A 13,815-nucleotide genomic window follows, 5' to 3' on the forward strand; every position below is an offset into this window, starting at 1 on the left:
TCCCTCCTTTCCTCCCTCCCATCCTCCCTCCCTCTCTCCCTTCCTTCCTTCCTTCCTCCTCCCTCCCTCCCTCCCTCCTCCCTCCCAACAGCTGTTTTAAAGGCATCATTGTCGAGATGTATTTATAATCTTCAGGAAATAACTTGAAAAACTTTCTTTATAAATGGCTGCAGGTAGAAGATCAACACATGAGAGGGAGAGGAGTAACATCCAGTGACAGTGTTGCAAAGCTCAGTTAATAAACTACAGGTGCATTTTCCAGCAGTTGCATCATTTTTACAGGATTTCCTGAGATCATCTTTATTTACACCTGCAGCAGTACTGACTCTAATTCAAGTCATTTTGCAAGTTCGTCACATTTTGATGCAGAGAGCTGTGTGTGTGTGTTGAGTCCACATATTCCTGTTTGAGTTCAGCATCCTAAGGGCATGACGGAGATTGGTTTTCAGCTCTAAAATATATTGAAATCATCAATAAACTTTATCTAATGCAGAGGAGTCAAACTCATTTTCATTAAAGGGCCATATACAGATCAATTTGATCTGATGTGGACCGGATCATTAAAAAGATGGAAGGAAAGAAGGAAGGACAGAAGGAAGGATGGGAAGAAGGAAGAAATGAAGTATGGAAGGAAAGAAGGAAGGTAGGAAGGAAGGACAGAAGGAAGGAAGGGAGGACGATAGAAAGAAGAAAGGGAGGACAGGTGGATGGAAGGGAGAAATGAAGGAAGGATGGGAAGAAGGAAGAAATGAAGTATGGAAGGAAAGAAGGAAGGTAGGAAGGATGGACAGAAGGAAGGAAGGGAGGACAGATGGAAGGAAGGAAGGAAAGAAGGAAGGAAGGGAGAAATGAAGGAAGGACAGAAGGAAGGTGGGAAGGGAAGGAACAAAGAAAGGAAAAAAGAAAGGTAGGGAGGAAAAAGGAAGGGAGGACAGATGTAAGGAAGGAAAAGAACACAGGAAGGAAAGTGGGCCGGATTACTCCCCTCACACGGGCCGCATGTTTGACACCCCTGATCTAATGGAGGAGGAAGACTAATGTCAAGCCAAGGAATCTGCTAAAAGATTCAGTTCCTTTCCCAAAAGTTGGGAAGGAAGAGAGAGGAAGAAAAGAAAGAGAAGGAGGGAGGGAGGAAGGAAGTAAAGAAGGAAGTGAGGAAGGACAGAGGAAATACGGAAGGTAGGAGGGAGGGAGGAAAGAAGGAGGGAGGGAGGAAGAAAGGGGGATGGAGGAAGGAAGGAAGGAAGGACAGGGGGAAATAAGGAAGGAAGAAAGGAAAAGAGGAAGGCAGGACAGAGGAAAGAAGCAAGGAAGAAAAGGAAAAGAGGAAGGAAGGACAGAGGAAAAGAAGGAAGGAAGAAAGGAAAAGAGGGAGGAAGGAAGGAAAGAAGGAGGGAGGGAGGAAAGGAAGGAGGGGAGGAAGGAAGGATGTAAGGGAGTTAGAAAAGGAAGGAGGGAAGGAAGATTATTTAGGAAATGCAAGAAGAAAGCAGGAAGTAGAGAGAGAGTTGAGGAAAACAAGTCTCCAATGAGGAAGGAAAGGAGATAGGAAGAAGGAAGGGAGGAAGAAAGGATGGAAGGGAGGAAGAAGGAAGGAAAGGAGATAGGAAGAAGGAAGGAAGAAACTCTCAACATGACAGATGTATTTCTATACCTTGCAGCCTTCGTCCTTCCTGGCCATGTAGTTCAGCACTGCAGCGTCATAAATGAAGGCATCCAGTTTCCTGCAGGGAAGAAGAAAAGGACAAAGAGAAAAATATAATAAATGAGTTGAAATCACTGACCTGGAGAGAAATGACAAAAAAAAAAAACAGAGGAAGTGTAACTTGAAGTGAAACATGACACAAATAATGAATAAAACAGAAGTGGGAGAATGATATAATGAATAAAAAAGGAAAAGAAGGGACAGAAGGGACAGAGGAGTCAAAAGAGCTTCAACAGTCACACATAGAAATAGTTTTAATAGCTTCAATACACCAGAAAGTAGCACTGCAGCAGGAATGAAGGAGGAAGGAAGGAAGGAAAGAAGGAAGGGAGGAAAGAAGGAAGGAAAGAAAGAAAGAACTGAAAGGATGAAAGGAAGGAAGGAAGGAAGGAAAGAAGGAAGGAAGGAAGGAAAGAAAGAAAGAACTGAAAGGATGAAAGGAAGGAAGGAAGGAAGGAAGGAAGGAAGGAAGGAAAGAAGGAAGGAAGGAAAGAAAGAAAGAAAGAATTGAAAGGATGAAAGGAAGGTAGGAAAAGAAGACAGGAAGGAAGGACAAATAGAAGGAAGGAAGGAAAGGAAGGAAGGAAGGAAGGAAGGAAAGAAATAAAGAAAGAAAGAATTGAAAGGATGAAAGGAAGAAAGAATTGAAAGGATGAAAGGAAGGTAGGAAAAGAAGACAGGAAGGAAGGACAAATAGAAGGAAGGAAGGAAAGAAATGAAGGAAGGAAGGAAGGAAGGAAGGAAGGAAGGACAAATGGAAGGAAGGAAGGAAAGAAATGAAGAAAGGAAGGAAGGAAGGAAGGAACAGGAACAGTCAAAACAGACGGGGTCAGTTTGACCCATGAGGACGACAGGAGAGAGGAAGGAAAGAAAGAGAGAAGAAGGAAGGAAGAACAGAAGGAAAGGAAGGAAGGATGGAAGGAAAGAAGGAAGGACAGGAGGAAAGAGAGAGGAAGGAAAGTAAGAGAGAAGGAGGGAGGAAGAACAGAAGGAAGGAAGGAAGGAAGGAAGGAAAGAAGGAAGGAAGGAAGGGAAATAAGGAAGGTAGGAGGGAGGGAGGGAGGGAGGAAGGAAGGAAGGAAGGAAAGAAAGAACTGAAAGGATGAAAGGAAGGTAGGAAAAGAAGGACAGAGGAAAGAAGGAAGGGAGGAAGGAAGGAAGGAAGGAAGGAAGGAAGGAAAGAAAGAAATAACTGAAAGGATGAAATGAAGGTAGGAGAAGAAGACAGGAAGGAAGGAAGGAGGGAAGGAAGGAAGGAAGGAAGGAAGGAAGGAAGGAAGGAAGGAAGGAAGGAAGGAAGGAAGGGAACAGTCAAAACAGACGGGGTCAGTTTGACCCATGAGGACGACAGGAGAGAGGAAGGAAAGAAAGAGAGAAGAAGGAAGGAAGAACAGAAGGAAAGGAAGGAAAGATGGAAGGAAAGAAGGAAGGACAGGAGGAAAGAGAGAGGAAGGAAAGAAAGAGAGAAGAAGGAAGGAAGAACAGAAGGAAGGAAGGAAGGAAGGGAAATAAGGAAGGTAGGAGGGAGGGAGGGAGGGAGGGAGGGAGGAAGGAAGGAAGGAAGGAACAGTCAAAACAGACGGGGTCAGTTTGACCCATGAGGAGACATGAGGGTTAAAGAATGCCTCGGTGGTTGTTTCTCCAGTGTCATGACGACAGGCCAGAAATGTTTGCGTTGCCGTCTAAAAAAAAAAAATAACTTCAGATGTTTTTCATTTTCCGTCGTCGTGGTTTCACAAGAGGAAGAAATATATAAACTGATCTGAAGTGAGAAGAATCTCCTGGAGATGTTAAAAATTGCCTTTTCACAGTCTTTTTATTACACTGATTCTATTTCCCTGCTGTGTGTGTGTGTGTGTGTGTGTGTGTGTGTGTGTGTGTGTGTGTGTGTGTGTGTGTGTGTGTGTGTCTGTGTGTGTGAGTGTGTGTGAGTGTGTGTGTGAGTGTGTGTGTGTGTGTGTGTGTGTGTGTGTGTGTGTGTGTGTGTGTGTGTGTGTGTGTGTATTAACACATTAGGTGCATTTCTAAAACATGCTGTTAGATCAGAGGTGTCAAACATGAGGCCCGTGGGCCAGAACCGGCCCGCCAAGGGGTCCGATCTGGCCCACTTTCTTTCCTTCCTTCCTTCCTTCCTTCCTTCCTTCCTTCCTCCCTCCCTCCCTCTCTTCCTTCCTCTTGTAAAACCACGATGACGGAAAGAGAAAAACATCTTTCGTTTTTTTTTTTTAGATGGCAACGCAAACATTTCTTTAACCTTCATGTCGTCCTCATGGGTCAAACTGACCCCATCTGTTTTGACTCTTCCTTCCTTCCTCCCCCCCTCCTACCTTCCTTATTTCCTCCGTCATTCCTTCCTTCTTTCCCTTCCTTCCTTCTTCCTCCCTTCCTTCCTTTCCTTCCTTCTTCTTCCCTTCCTTCCTCCATCCCCTTCTTCCTTCCTTCTGTTCTTTCTCCCTCATTCTCTCCTTCCTTTCTCTTTCCTCCCTTCCTTCCTTCCTTCCTTTCCTTCTTCCTTCCTTCTTTCCTCTGTCTTTCTTTCCTTCCTTTCTCCCTTCCGCTTTTCATTCTTTCCTCTGTCCTTCTTTTCCTCCCTCCCTTCCTTCCTTCTTCCTCCCTTCCTCCTATAATCCCTTCTTCCTCCCTTCCTTCCTTCCTTCCTTCCTTCCTCCTTCCTTCTTCCTTCCTCCCTCCCTCCCTTCTTCCTCCCTTCCTTCCTTCTGGACAAAACAGGCAATTAGAAGCATGACTTTGATGCTTGTAAATGACATTTTTTGGACATTTTATCAATACAATAATTAACTGATATATATCAAAAGAAAAAAAAGAAGTGATTTCTTCCATTCGTTGGAATAATTACATACTAATGTAGAAGCAGAAAAGGTAGAGCGAGGAAAAAAAAAAAGGGTGTGAACGAAAAGTGAGGCTTGTGACACTTCATCATAATATAATGGAATGAATGTCGCTCAGACTGATGATAGATATCAGAGTGTCTGATGATGGATCTGTAACTACACCTGCTCTTCTATTTCACATTCATTTATATTCACACTGGGGAGCTAGCTGCATATAAGGACTTCCAGAGAGAGAGAGAGAGAGAGAGAGAGAGAGAGAGAGAGAGAGAGAGAGAGAGAGAGAGAGAGAGAGAGAGAGAGAGAGAGAGAGAGAGAGAGAGAGAGAGAGAGAGAGAGAGAGAGAGAGAGAAGAGGAGGATGAGGAGGAGGAGAAGAGAGGAAAACTGGGAGGGTGAGGGTTAGAAATAATGATTTGGAGGGAATACATGAAGAGGATGGAAGGAAGAAGGAGGTAGGAGGGAGGAAGGAGATAAGGAAAAGAGGAAGGGAAGAAGGAAGGAAGGGAGGAAAGAAGGAAGAAATGATGCAAGGTGGTAAGGAAAGGAGGAAGGAAGGGGGGAAAGGAAAGAAGGAAGGGAAGAAGGGAAGGAAGGGAGGTAAGGAAAGGAGAGAGAGAGAGAAAAGAGGAGAGGAGGATGGGGAGGAGGAGAAGAGAGGAAAACTGGGAGGGTTAGAAATAATGATTTGGAGGAAATGTATGAAGAGGATGGAAGGAAGAAGGAGGTAGGAGGGAGGAAGGAAGGAAGGAAGGGAGGAAAGAAGGAAGGGAGGAAAGAAGGAAGAAAGGATGCAAGGGAGGAAGGAAAGGCGGAAAAGAAAAAAAGGAAGGGAGGAAGAAAGGAAGGAAGGAAGGAGGGAAGGAAGGGAGGTAAGGAAAGGCGGACAGAGGAAAGAAGGAAAGAAGGGAGGTAGGACGGAGGAAGGAAGGAAGGAAGGAAGGAAGGAAGGTAGGAGGGAGGGTGGGAGAAAGGAAAGAGGAAGGGAGGAAGAAAGGAAAGAGGGACAGAGGAAGGAAGGAAGGAAGGATGGAAGAACACTCTGGAGCTAGCTACATATAAGGACTTCCAAAGAGAGAGAGAGAGAGAGAGAGAGAGAGAGAGAGAGAGAGAGAGAGAGAAACACTGATATAAGAGGAAGAAGGAGGATGATGCATCATGGGAGTTTTAATAACACGGTACGTCAAATGTGTCTGTGTGTGTGTGTGTGTGTGTGTGTGTGTGTGTGTGTGTGTGTGTGTGTGTGTGTGTGTGTGTGTGTTTTGTCCCATTAAACATTTGAACCCTCATCTGCATTTACCCTCCTGTTGTCATCAAGTCAAGGAAGGAAGGAAAGGAAGGAAGGAAGGATGGAAGGGAGGAAGGAAAGGAAGGAAGAAGGAAGGAATGAAGGTAGGAGGGAGGGAAGGAAGGAGAAAGGAAAAGAGGAAGGGAGGAAGGAAGGAAAGAAGGAAGGGAGGAAAGGAGGAAGGAAGGATGTAAGAGAGGAAGGAAAGGAGGAAGGAATGATGCAAGGGAGGAAGGAAAGGAGGAACGAAGGAAGGAAAGGAGGAAAGAAGGAAGGAAAGGAGGTAAGGAAAGAAGGACAGAGGAAAGAAGGAAGGAAGGAAGGAAGGAAGGAAGGAAGGAAGGGAGGTAAGATAAGAAGGACAGAGGAAAGAAGGAAGGAAAGAAGGTAGTAGGGAGGGTGGGAGAAAGGAAAAGATGGAAGGAAGGAAGGAAGGCAGAAGGAAGGAAGGAAGGAGGATGGAAAGGAGGAAGGAAAGATGGAAGGAAGGAAGGAGAAAAGGAAGGGAGGAAGGAGAGAGGAAGGAGAGAAAGATGAATAAGTGTGTATTTATGGTGAATGCTTTGTGTACTTTGTGCTCCCTCTGCTATTGAAGCCTGAGTGGCAGTTGGTGCTGAGATAGCAGACCCCCCCCCCCCTCCCCCCCCCCCCCCCCGCCCCCCTTATAGCATGTATTATTAAGTACTCTTTTTTTTTTTCTTGTCGTATTCCCCTGCCTCATTTAGTAGCCGTGATCCTGATGGTGCTGCACAGGTTAGCAGCAGTTAGCTCCCGAGGCGAGTCGGATCGATGCACTAACAGCTGGAGTCAGACGAGAGGAGCCTCCGTAATTGAAACAAGGTGAGGATGAAAAGTTTGCCTTGAGCTACAAAATAATATATATATATATATATAGAGATAGATATAGAGCACCTCCTGTTGTCCTCGAGTCAAGGAAGGAAGGAAAGGAGGGAAGGATGGAAGGGAGGAAGGAAGGGAGGAAGGGAGGATGGAAGGGAGGAAAAAAAAGAAAGAAAGGAGGAAGGAAGGATGGAAGGGAGGAAAGGAAAGAAAGAAAGGAGGAAGGGAGGATGGAAGGGAGGAAGAAAGAAGGAAAGGAGGAAGGAAAGAAGGAAGGGAAGAAGGAGGGAGGGAGGGAGAAAGGAAAAGAGGAAAGGAGGAAAGGAAAGAAGGACAGAGGAAAGAAGGAAGGAAAGAAGGTAGGAGGGAGGGAAGGAGAAAGGAAAAGAGGAAGGGAGGAAGGAAGGAAAGAAGGAAGGAAGGAAAGAAGGACAGAGGAAATAAGGAAAGAAGGAAGGTAGGAGGGAAGGAAGGAGAAAGGAAAAGAGGAAAGAAGGAAGGAAGGAAAGGAGGAAGGAAGGGAGGAAGGAAGGAAGGAAGGAAGGGAGGTAAGGAAAGAAGGAAGGAAGGAAGGTAGGAAGGAGAGTGGGAGAAAGGAAAAGAGGAAGGGAGGAAGGAAGGATGGAAGGAATGAAGGAAGGAAAGAAGGAAGGAAGGAAAGAAAGAGAGAAGGAAAGGAGGACGACAGGAAGGTTAAAGTAACTTGTAGCTTGTTGACTTGCAGTTTTTTGACTTGGGCAAACTGAAGAAGAATAAAGTTATTAATTATTTATTTTTTAGAGTCTGTGTCTGATTTATTTATCTCATGCTCCTTTATCCAATCTGCTGTTCTCCAACCAGTTTGTACAATTACTTATTTCACTTTGTTGTACTAAAGTAGTCTGCTCTACAATATTCTTTCTTCTTTCACTGCCAGTTTTTTTTTACTCCATTTCTTCTTTTTTCCTTTTCTTTTGAATATTTTTTAACCTAATTTATAACATTTAACTTTTAATAAACCTTTTCTCTGGTTCTCTCTTATTTTTACTTACTTATATGATTATTATTATATATTTAATTATTTATTTTTAAGGAAGGATGGAAGGGAGGATGGAAGGGAGGAAGGAAGGGAGGAAAAAAGAAGGAAAGGAGGGAGGAAGAAGGAAGGAAGGAAGGAAGGGAGGTAAGAAAGGAGGAAGGTAGGGAGGATAGGAAAGAAGTAGGATGGAGGAAGGAAGGAAGGAAGGAAAGAAGGAAGGAAGGAAAGGAGAAAGGAAGGGAGGGTGGAAGGGAGGAAGGAGAAAAGAAGGCAGGAAAGAAGGCAGGAAGGAGGGAGGGAGGAAAAGAGGAAGGGAGAAAGGAAGGAAAGAAGGACAGAGGAAATAAGGAAGGGAGGAAAAAAAAGGAAGGAAGAAAAGAAGGCAAGACGGACAGACGAAAGAAGGAAAAGAAGGAAGGAAGGAAAGAGGGAAGGAAACAGATGATGGAGGAAGGAAAGCAGGAAGGGAGGAAATAGAGAGGATGGACAGAAAGAGGGAAGGAGAGGAGGAAGGAAGGGAGGAAGAAGGAAGGAAGGAATGAAGGACAGAAGGAAGAAGGGAGGAAAGAAGAAAGCAGGGAAGGAAGGATGGAAGGGAGGAAGAAGGAAGGAAGGGAGAAAGAAGGAAAGGCAGAAAGAAGGAGGAAGAAGGAAGAATGGAAAGGAGGAAGAAGGAAGAAAAGGACAGAAGGAAGAAGGGAGGAAAGAAGAAAGCAGGGAAGGAAGGATGGAAGGGAGGAAGAAGGAAGGATGGAAAGGAGGAAGAAGGAAGGAAAGGAGGAAGGAAGGGAGGAAGAATGAAGGAAAGGCGGATGGAAAGAAAGAGAGAAGGAGGGAGGAAACCTTTATTGAGATCATATCAAACAGATATGTGTATCCTGTAATCTTCACTTCCAGGTTCCTGCAGAGCTCCACAGGTGTTTCTAATCATTCTGCTTCATTACAGTCGTCTCCTGCTCCACCTGAAGGAGCTGAAGGAGCTGAAGGAGCCAGTAATTACTGTACAGGAGGTCAAAAGACTCCATGTGACACCAAACAGGAAATAAAAAATGCACATTTCTCCCGCCGTGAATGTTCCAACTAAAAACTAACAGGAAGTGAGAGAGATGTCAATCAAGAAGAGTCGACACTTCTCCTCCTGTGAGGAATCTAATCAGAGCAGTGAAGAGCAAAAACCTGCAGCTCTCATCTCATATATACTAGTGGAAGTTTAACAAGTATCAGAGGAGTAAGAACAAACTTAGAATAAGTAAAGGCTGAAAGGAAGGAAGGAAAGGAGGAAGGAAGGAAGGATGGAAGGAAAGGAAGGAAGGGAATATATGAGGAGTAAGAACAAACTTAGAATAAGTAAAGGCTGAGCTAAGGAGCTAGTGATCCTGTTTAACCTTCCTGTCTTCTTTCCTCTCTTCCTTCCTTCAGTCTGTCCTTCCTTCCTCCCTCCTTTCCTTCCTTCCCTCTTTCCATCCTTCCTCCCTTCATCCCTTCTTTTCTTCCTTATTCCCTCCTCCCTCATTTTCTTCTTCCCCTGCTTCCTCCCTCCTTTCCTTCCTTCTCCCTTCCTTCCTCCTTTCCTTCCTTCTCTCCTCCCTCCTTCCTTCCTCCTTTCCTTCCTTATTCCTTCTTCCCTCCTTTTAGTCCTTCTCTCTTCCCCTCCTTCCTCCCTCCTTTCCTTCCTTCCTTCCTTCATTCCTGCTTTCCTTCCTCCCTTCTTTCCTTCTTCCTTCCTCTCTCTTTCCTCCCTCCTTTCCTTCCTTCCTTGACTTGAGGACAACAGGAGGGTAAATTCAGCTAACACTCAGCTGCTTTATGGATGGAAGGGAGGAAGAAAATAAGGAAAATAGGGAGGGAGGAAAAGAGGAAGGAAGGAAAGGAGGGAAGAAAGAAGGATGGAAGGGAGGGAGGAAAGAAGGAAGGAAGGAAAGACGGGAGGGAGGAAGGAAGGAAGGATGGAAAGGAGGAAGGGAGGAAGGAAAAAGGAAGGAAGGAAGGGAGGAAGAAGGAATAAAGGGGGATGGAGGAAGGAAAGATCCCTCATTTCTTCTTCTTTTCTTTACTCATAATTGATTTTAAACTCTTCTCTTTTCTTCTCCTTACCCCGTCTTCAGGTTATCGATGGCTTCCTCCACTCCCTCCTTTTCTCTCCCTCCCTCCATCAAACCATCCCTCCCTCCCTCCATCCATCCATCCATCCCTCCTCCCTCCATCCATCCATCCCTCCCTCCCTCCATCTCATCAGTTCTTCTCTTTTCTTCTCCTTACCCTGTCTTCAGGATATCGATGGCTTTCCTCCACTCCCTCCTTTTCTCTCCCTCCCTCCATCAAACCATCCCTCCCTCCCTCCATCCATCCATCCCTCCCTCCCTCCCTCTATCAAACCATCCCTCCCTCCCTCCATCTCATCAGTTCTTCTCTTTTCTTCTCCTTACCCAGTCTTCAGGTTGTCGATGGCTTCCTCCACTCCCTCCTTCTCTCCCTCCCTCCATCAAACCATCCCTCCCTCCCTCCCTCCATCTCATCAGTTCTTCTCTTTTCTTCTCCTTACCCAGTCTTCAGGTTGTCGATGGCTTCCTCCACTCCCTCCTTCTCTCACTCCCTCCATCAAACCATCCCTCCCTCCCTCCATCTCATCAGTTCTTCTCTTTTCTCCTCCTTACCCCGTCTTCAGGTTGTCGATGGCTTCCTCCACTCCCTTCTGGTTGTTTCGGATCATGTACTGATGCATGTTGGGATAGTTGGAGCGGATGTTCTCCTCCGTGCTGCCGTTTGGAACCGTGCCGAAACGCAGCGGCGGATACTGCTCCGTCGGCTGCTGGAACTGAGGAGAGGAGAGGAGACAAGGAGACAAGGAGAGGAGAGGAGGAGAGAGGAGAGGAGTGGAGGAGAGGAGAGGAGAGGAGAGGAGAGGAGAGGAGAGGAGAGGAGAGGAGAGAAGATTTAAGTGATGTTAAAAAAAAAAGAAAAAGAAAAAGAGAATCCCTCCCTCCCTCCTTCCATCCCTCCCTCCCTCCCTCCATCTCTCTCTCCTTCCTTCCATCCATCCCTCCATTCCTCCCTCCCTCCACCCCTCCCTCCCTCCATCCAACCATCCATCCCTCCTCCCTCCATCCTTCCCTCCCTCCCCTCTCTCCCTCCCTCCATCAAACCACCCATCCATCCATCCCTCCATCCCTCCCTCCCTCCACCCTTCCCTCCTTCCCATCCATCCCTCCCTCCATTCCATCAAACCATCCATCCATCCATCCCTCGCTTCCTCCACACTTCCCTCCCTCCCTCCCTCCATCCCTCCCTTCCATCAAACCATCCATCGCTTCCTCCCTCCCTCCCTCCATCTCTCTTTCCTTCCATCCATACCTCTCTCTCTCTCTCTCTCCCCCTCTCTCTCCCTCTCTCTCTCTCTCTCTCTCTCTCCCTCTCTCTCTCTGCTACGGGGGGAAGTCTGATAAAACCGATGAGTTTTAAAGTGTCAGTGCAGCAGGATACAGTTTGTGAGTTTTGCTGAAACTGCACGGAGGAATAAAAGAGGAGGTAACGAGTAGAGGAGAAGAAGAGAGGGATGAGTTAGAGGCAGTATGAGCAGTATTTCACTTGTTTTCTGTGAAGTCAAACTATTGTGAAGTTATCCATCCATTTTTAGAAGAAAGAAAACAAGCATCTTAACCTTTAACCCTTTATATACTGTTCATATTCTGACTCCGTCAGTCATTAATAAATGTTATGTAAATCCATTCGTCCATCCCTCCCTCCCTCCCTCCATCCATCCATCTATCAATCAAACCATCCATCCCTCCCTCCCTCCCTCTCTCCATCCATCCATCCCCCCCTCCCTCTCTCCATCATGCATCGAACCATCCTTCCCTGCCTCCCTCACTCCCTCCATCCATCCATCTCTCCATTCATCCATCGAACCATCCTTCCCTGCCTCCCTCAATCCCTCCATCCAACCATCCCTCTCTCCCCATCCCTCCCTCCAACCATCCATCCATCCATCAAACCATCCATCCCTCCCTCCATCCACCCAACCCTCCCTCCCTCCCTCCCTCCATCCATCCATCGATCAAACCATCCATCCCTCCCTCCCTCCCTCCCTCCCTCCCTCCCTTCAACCATGCATCCATCCCTCCCTCTCCATTCATCCTTCTCTCCCTCATCCCTCTCTCCCTCCCTCCCAATCTCTCCCTCCATCCATCCATCCATCAAACCATCCATCCCTCCCTCCCTCCCTCCCTCCCTCCCTCCCTCCATCCATCCATCCATCAAACCATCCATCCCTCCCTCCATCCACCCAACCCTCCCTCCCTCCCTCCCTCCCTCCATCCATCCATCAATCAAACCATCCATCCCTCCCTCCATCCATCCATCGATCAAACCATCCATCCCTCCCTCCCTCCCTCCCTCCCTTCAACCATGCATCCATCCCTCCCTCTCCATTCATCCTTCTCTCCCTCATCCCTCTCTCCCTCCCTCCCAATCTCTCCCTCCAACCATGCATCCATCCCTCCCTCTCCATCCATCCCTCTCTCCCTCCATCCCTCCCTCCCCATCCTTCCCTCTCTCCATCCCTCCCTCCTACCATCCCTCCCTCTCTCCCCCATCCCTCCCTCCAACCATGCATCCATCCCTCCCTCTCCATCCATCCCTCCCTCCCTCCCCATCCCTCCCTCCAACCATGCATCCATCCATCCCTCCCTCCATCCATGGAACCACCCATCCACCCCCTCCCTCCATCAAACCATCCCTCTCTCCCTCTCATCCACCCCGCCCTCCCCTCCTCTCTCCCTCCCTCCCTCCATCCATCAATCAAACCATCCATCCCTCCCTCCCTCCCTCTCTCCATCCATCCATCCCTCTCTCCATCCATCCCTCCCTCCCTCCCTCTCTCCATCATGCATTGAACCATCCATCCCTCCCTCCCTCGCTCTCCCTCCATCCCTCCCTCCAACCATCAATCCCTCCTTCCCTCTCTCCATCCATCCCTCCCTCCCTCCCTCTTTCCCTCCCTCCATTTCTCCCCCCATCCCTCCCTCCAACCATCAATCCCTCCTTCCCTCTCTCCATCCATCCCTCCCTCCCTCCCTCCATACCTCCATCCCTCCCTCCTACCATCCCTCCCTCTCTCCCCCATCCCTCCCTCCAACCATCCATCCATCCATCCATGGAACCACCCATCCACCCCTCCCTCCATCCATCCCTCCCTCCAACCAACTCTCCCTCTCTCCCCATCCCTTCCTCCAACCAACCCTCCTCCCTCTTTCCATCCTTCCCTCTCTCCATCATCCATCCATCAACAATCCATCCATCTATTCATCATCCATCGAACCATCAAACCTTCCATCCATCCATCCCTCCCTCCTTCCCTCCAACCATCCTCCCTCCATCCCTCCCTCTGTCCCTCCCTCCAACCATCCCTCCCTCCCTCCAACCATCCCTCCCTCCCTCCCTCTCTCCCCCATCCCTCCCTCCCTCCATCCCACCTCTCTCCCCATCCCTCCCTCCAACCATCCATCCATCCCTCCCTCCATCCATCCCACCTCTCTCCCCCATCCCTCCACCAAACCATCCCTCTCTCCCTCCCATCCACCCTCCCCTCCTCCCCTCCTCCCTCCATCCTTACCTTTTTATCGGACAGCCCTGACACCGTGTCGATGTACTCCTCCTGGATCATGAAGGCAGCCAGGTTGGCAGTGTAGGAGGCCAGGAAGATGACAGCGAAGAAAGCCCACACCAGCACCTGGAGGAGGGAGAGCCACGGAGGACTGAGCCTGACAGCCGAGGAACTATTTTATTTTTCACTCACATTATTTTTTCAACTTTTTGACATTTCATTGCTACCTGCAGGGTGAGGAGAAAAAATGTCAGTTGCAACCTCAGCAGCATTTGTCCTTTTTCTTACTTCAACTTAAATATATAATGACGATAAAGTCACACTCTATAGGATATTCCCTTTTTCTTGTCTTACACTTCCCTCCTGTGATCATCACTGTTAGTATATGTGTTACAGTCATACTTATAAATATTTTACCTAAGACAGAAATCTAGTGAAGGAAGTGACAAAGAACTTAGTTAAACACTGAACTCAAGTAATAAATAATACATAATAATTAAAAGTGCATAGTTAA

At 47.5% G+C, this 13,815-nt stretch overlaps 1 protein-coding gene across 1 annotated transcript in view; it reads right to left on the reverse strand.

Annotated features, from left to right (window-relative positions):
* Positions 1–13,472, reverse strand: part of LOC128373839 (uncharacterized) — a 47,240-nt gene extending 33,768 nt beyond the window's left edge. Inside the window, exons 1-3 of the mRNA XM_053334034.1 lie at positions 13,311–13,472; positions 10,354–10,514; positions 1,655–1,724 (exon numbers count right to left, since the gene is read on the reverse strand). Coding sequence (XP_053190009.1) covers positions 1,655–1,724; positions 10,354–10,514; positions 13,311–13,361 — 282 coding nt within the window. The 5' untranslated portion in view covers positions 13,362–13,472. The remainder of the gene's footprint in view (positions 1–1,654; positions 1,725–10,353; positions 10,515–13,310) is intronic.
* Between the last annotated feature and the right edge of the window lie 343 nt (positions 13,473–13,815).

This window comes from Scomber japonicus, chromosome 15, assembly GCF_027409825.1.
Source record: "Scomber japonicus isolate fScoJap1 chromosome 15, fScoJap1.pri, whole genome shotgun sequence".
In the NCBI taxonomy this organism is placed as follows: Eukaryota; Metazoa; Chordata; class Actinopteri; order Scombriformes; family Scombridae; genus Scomber; species Scomber japonicus.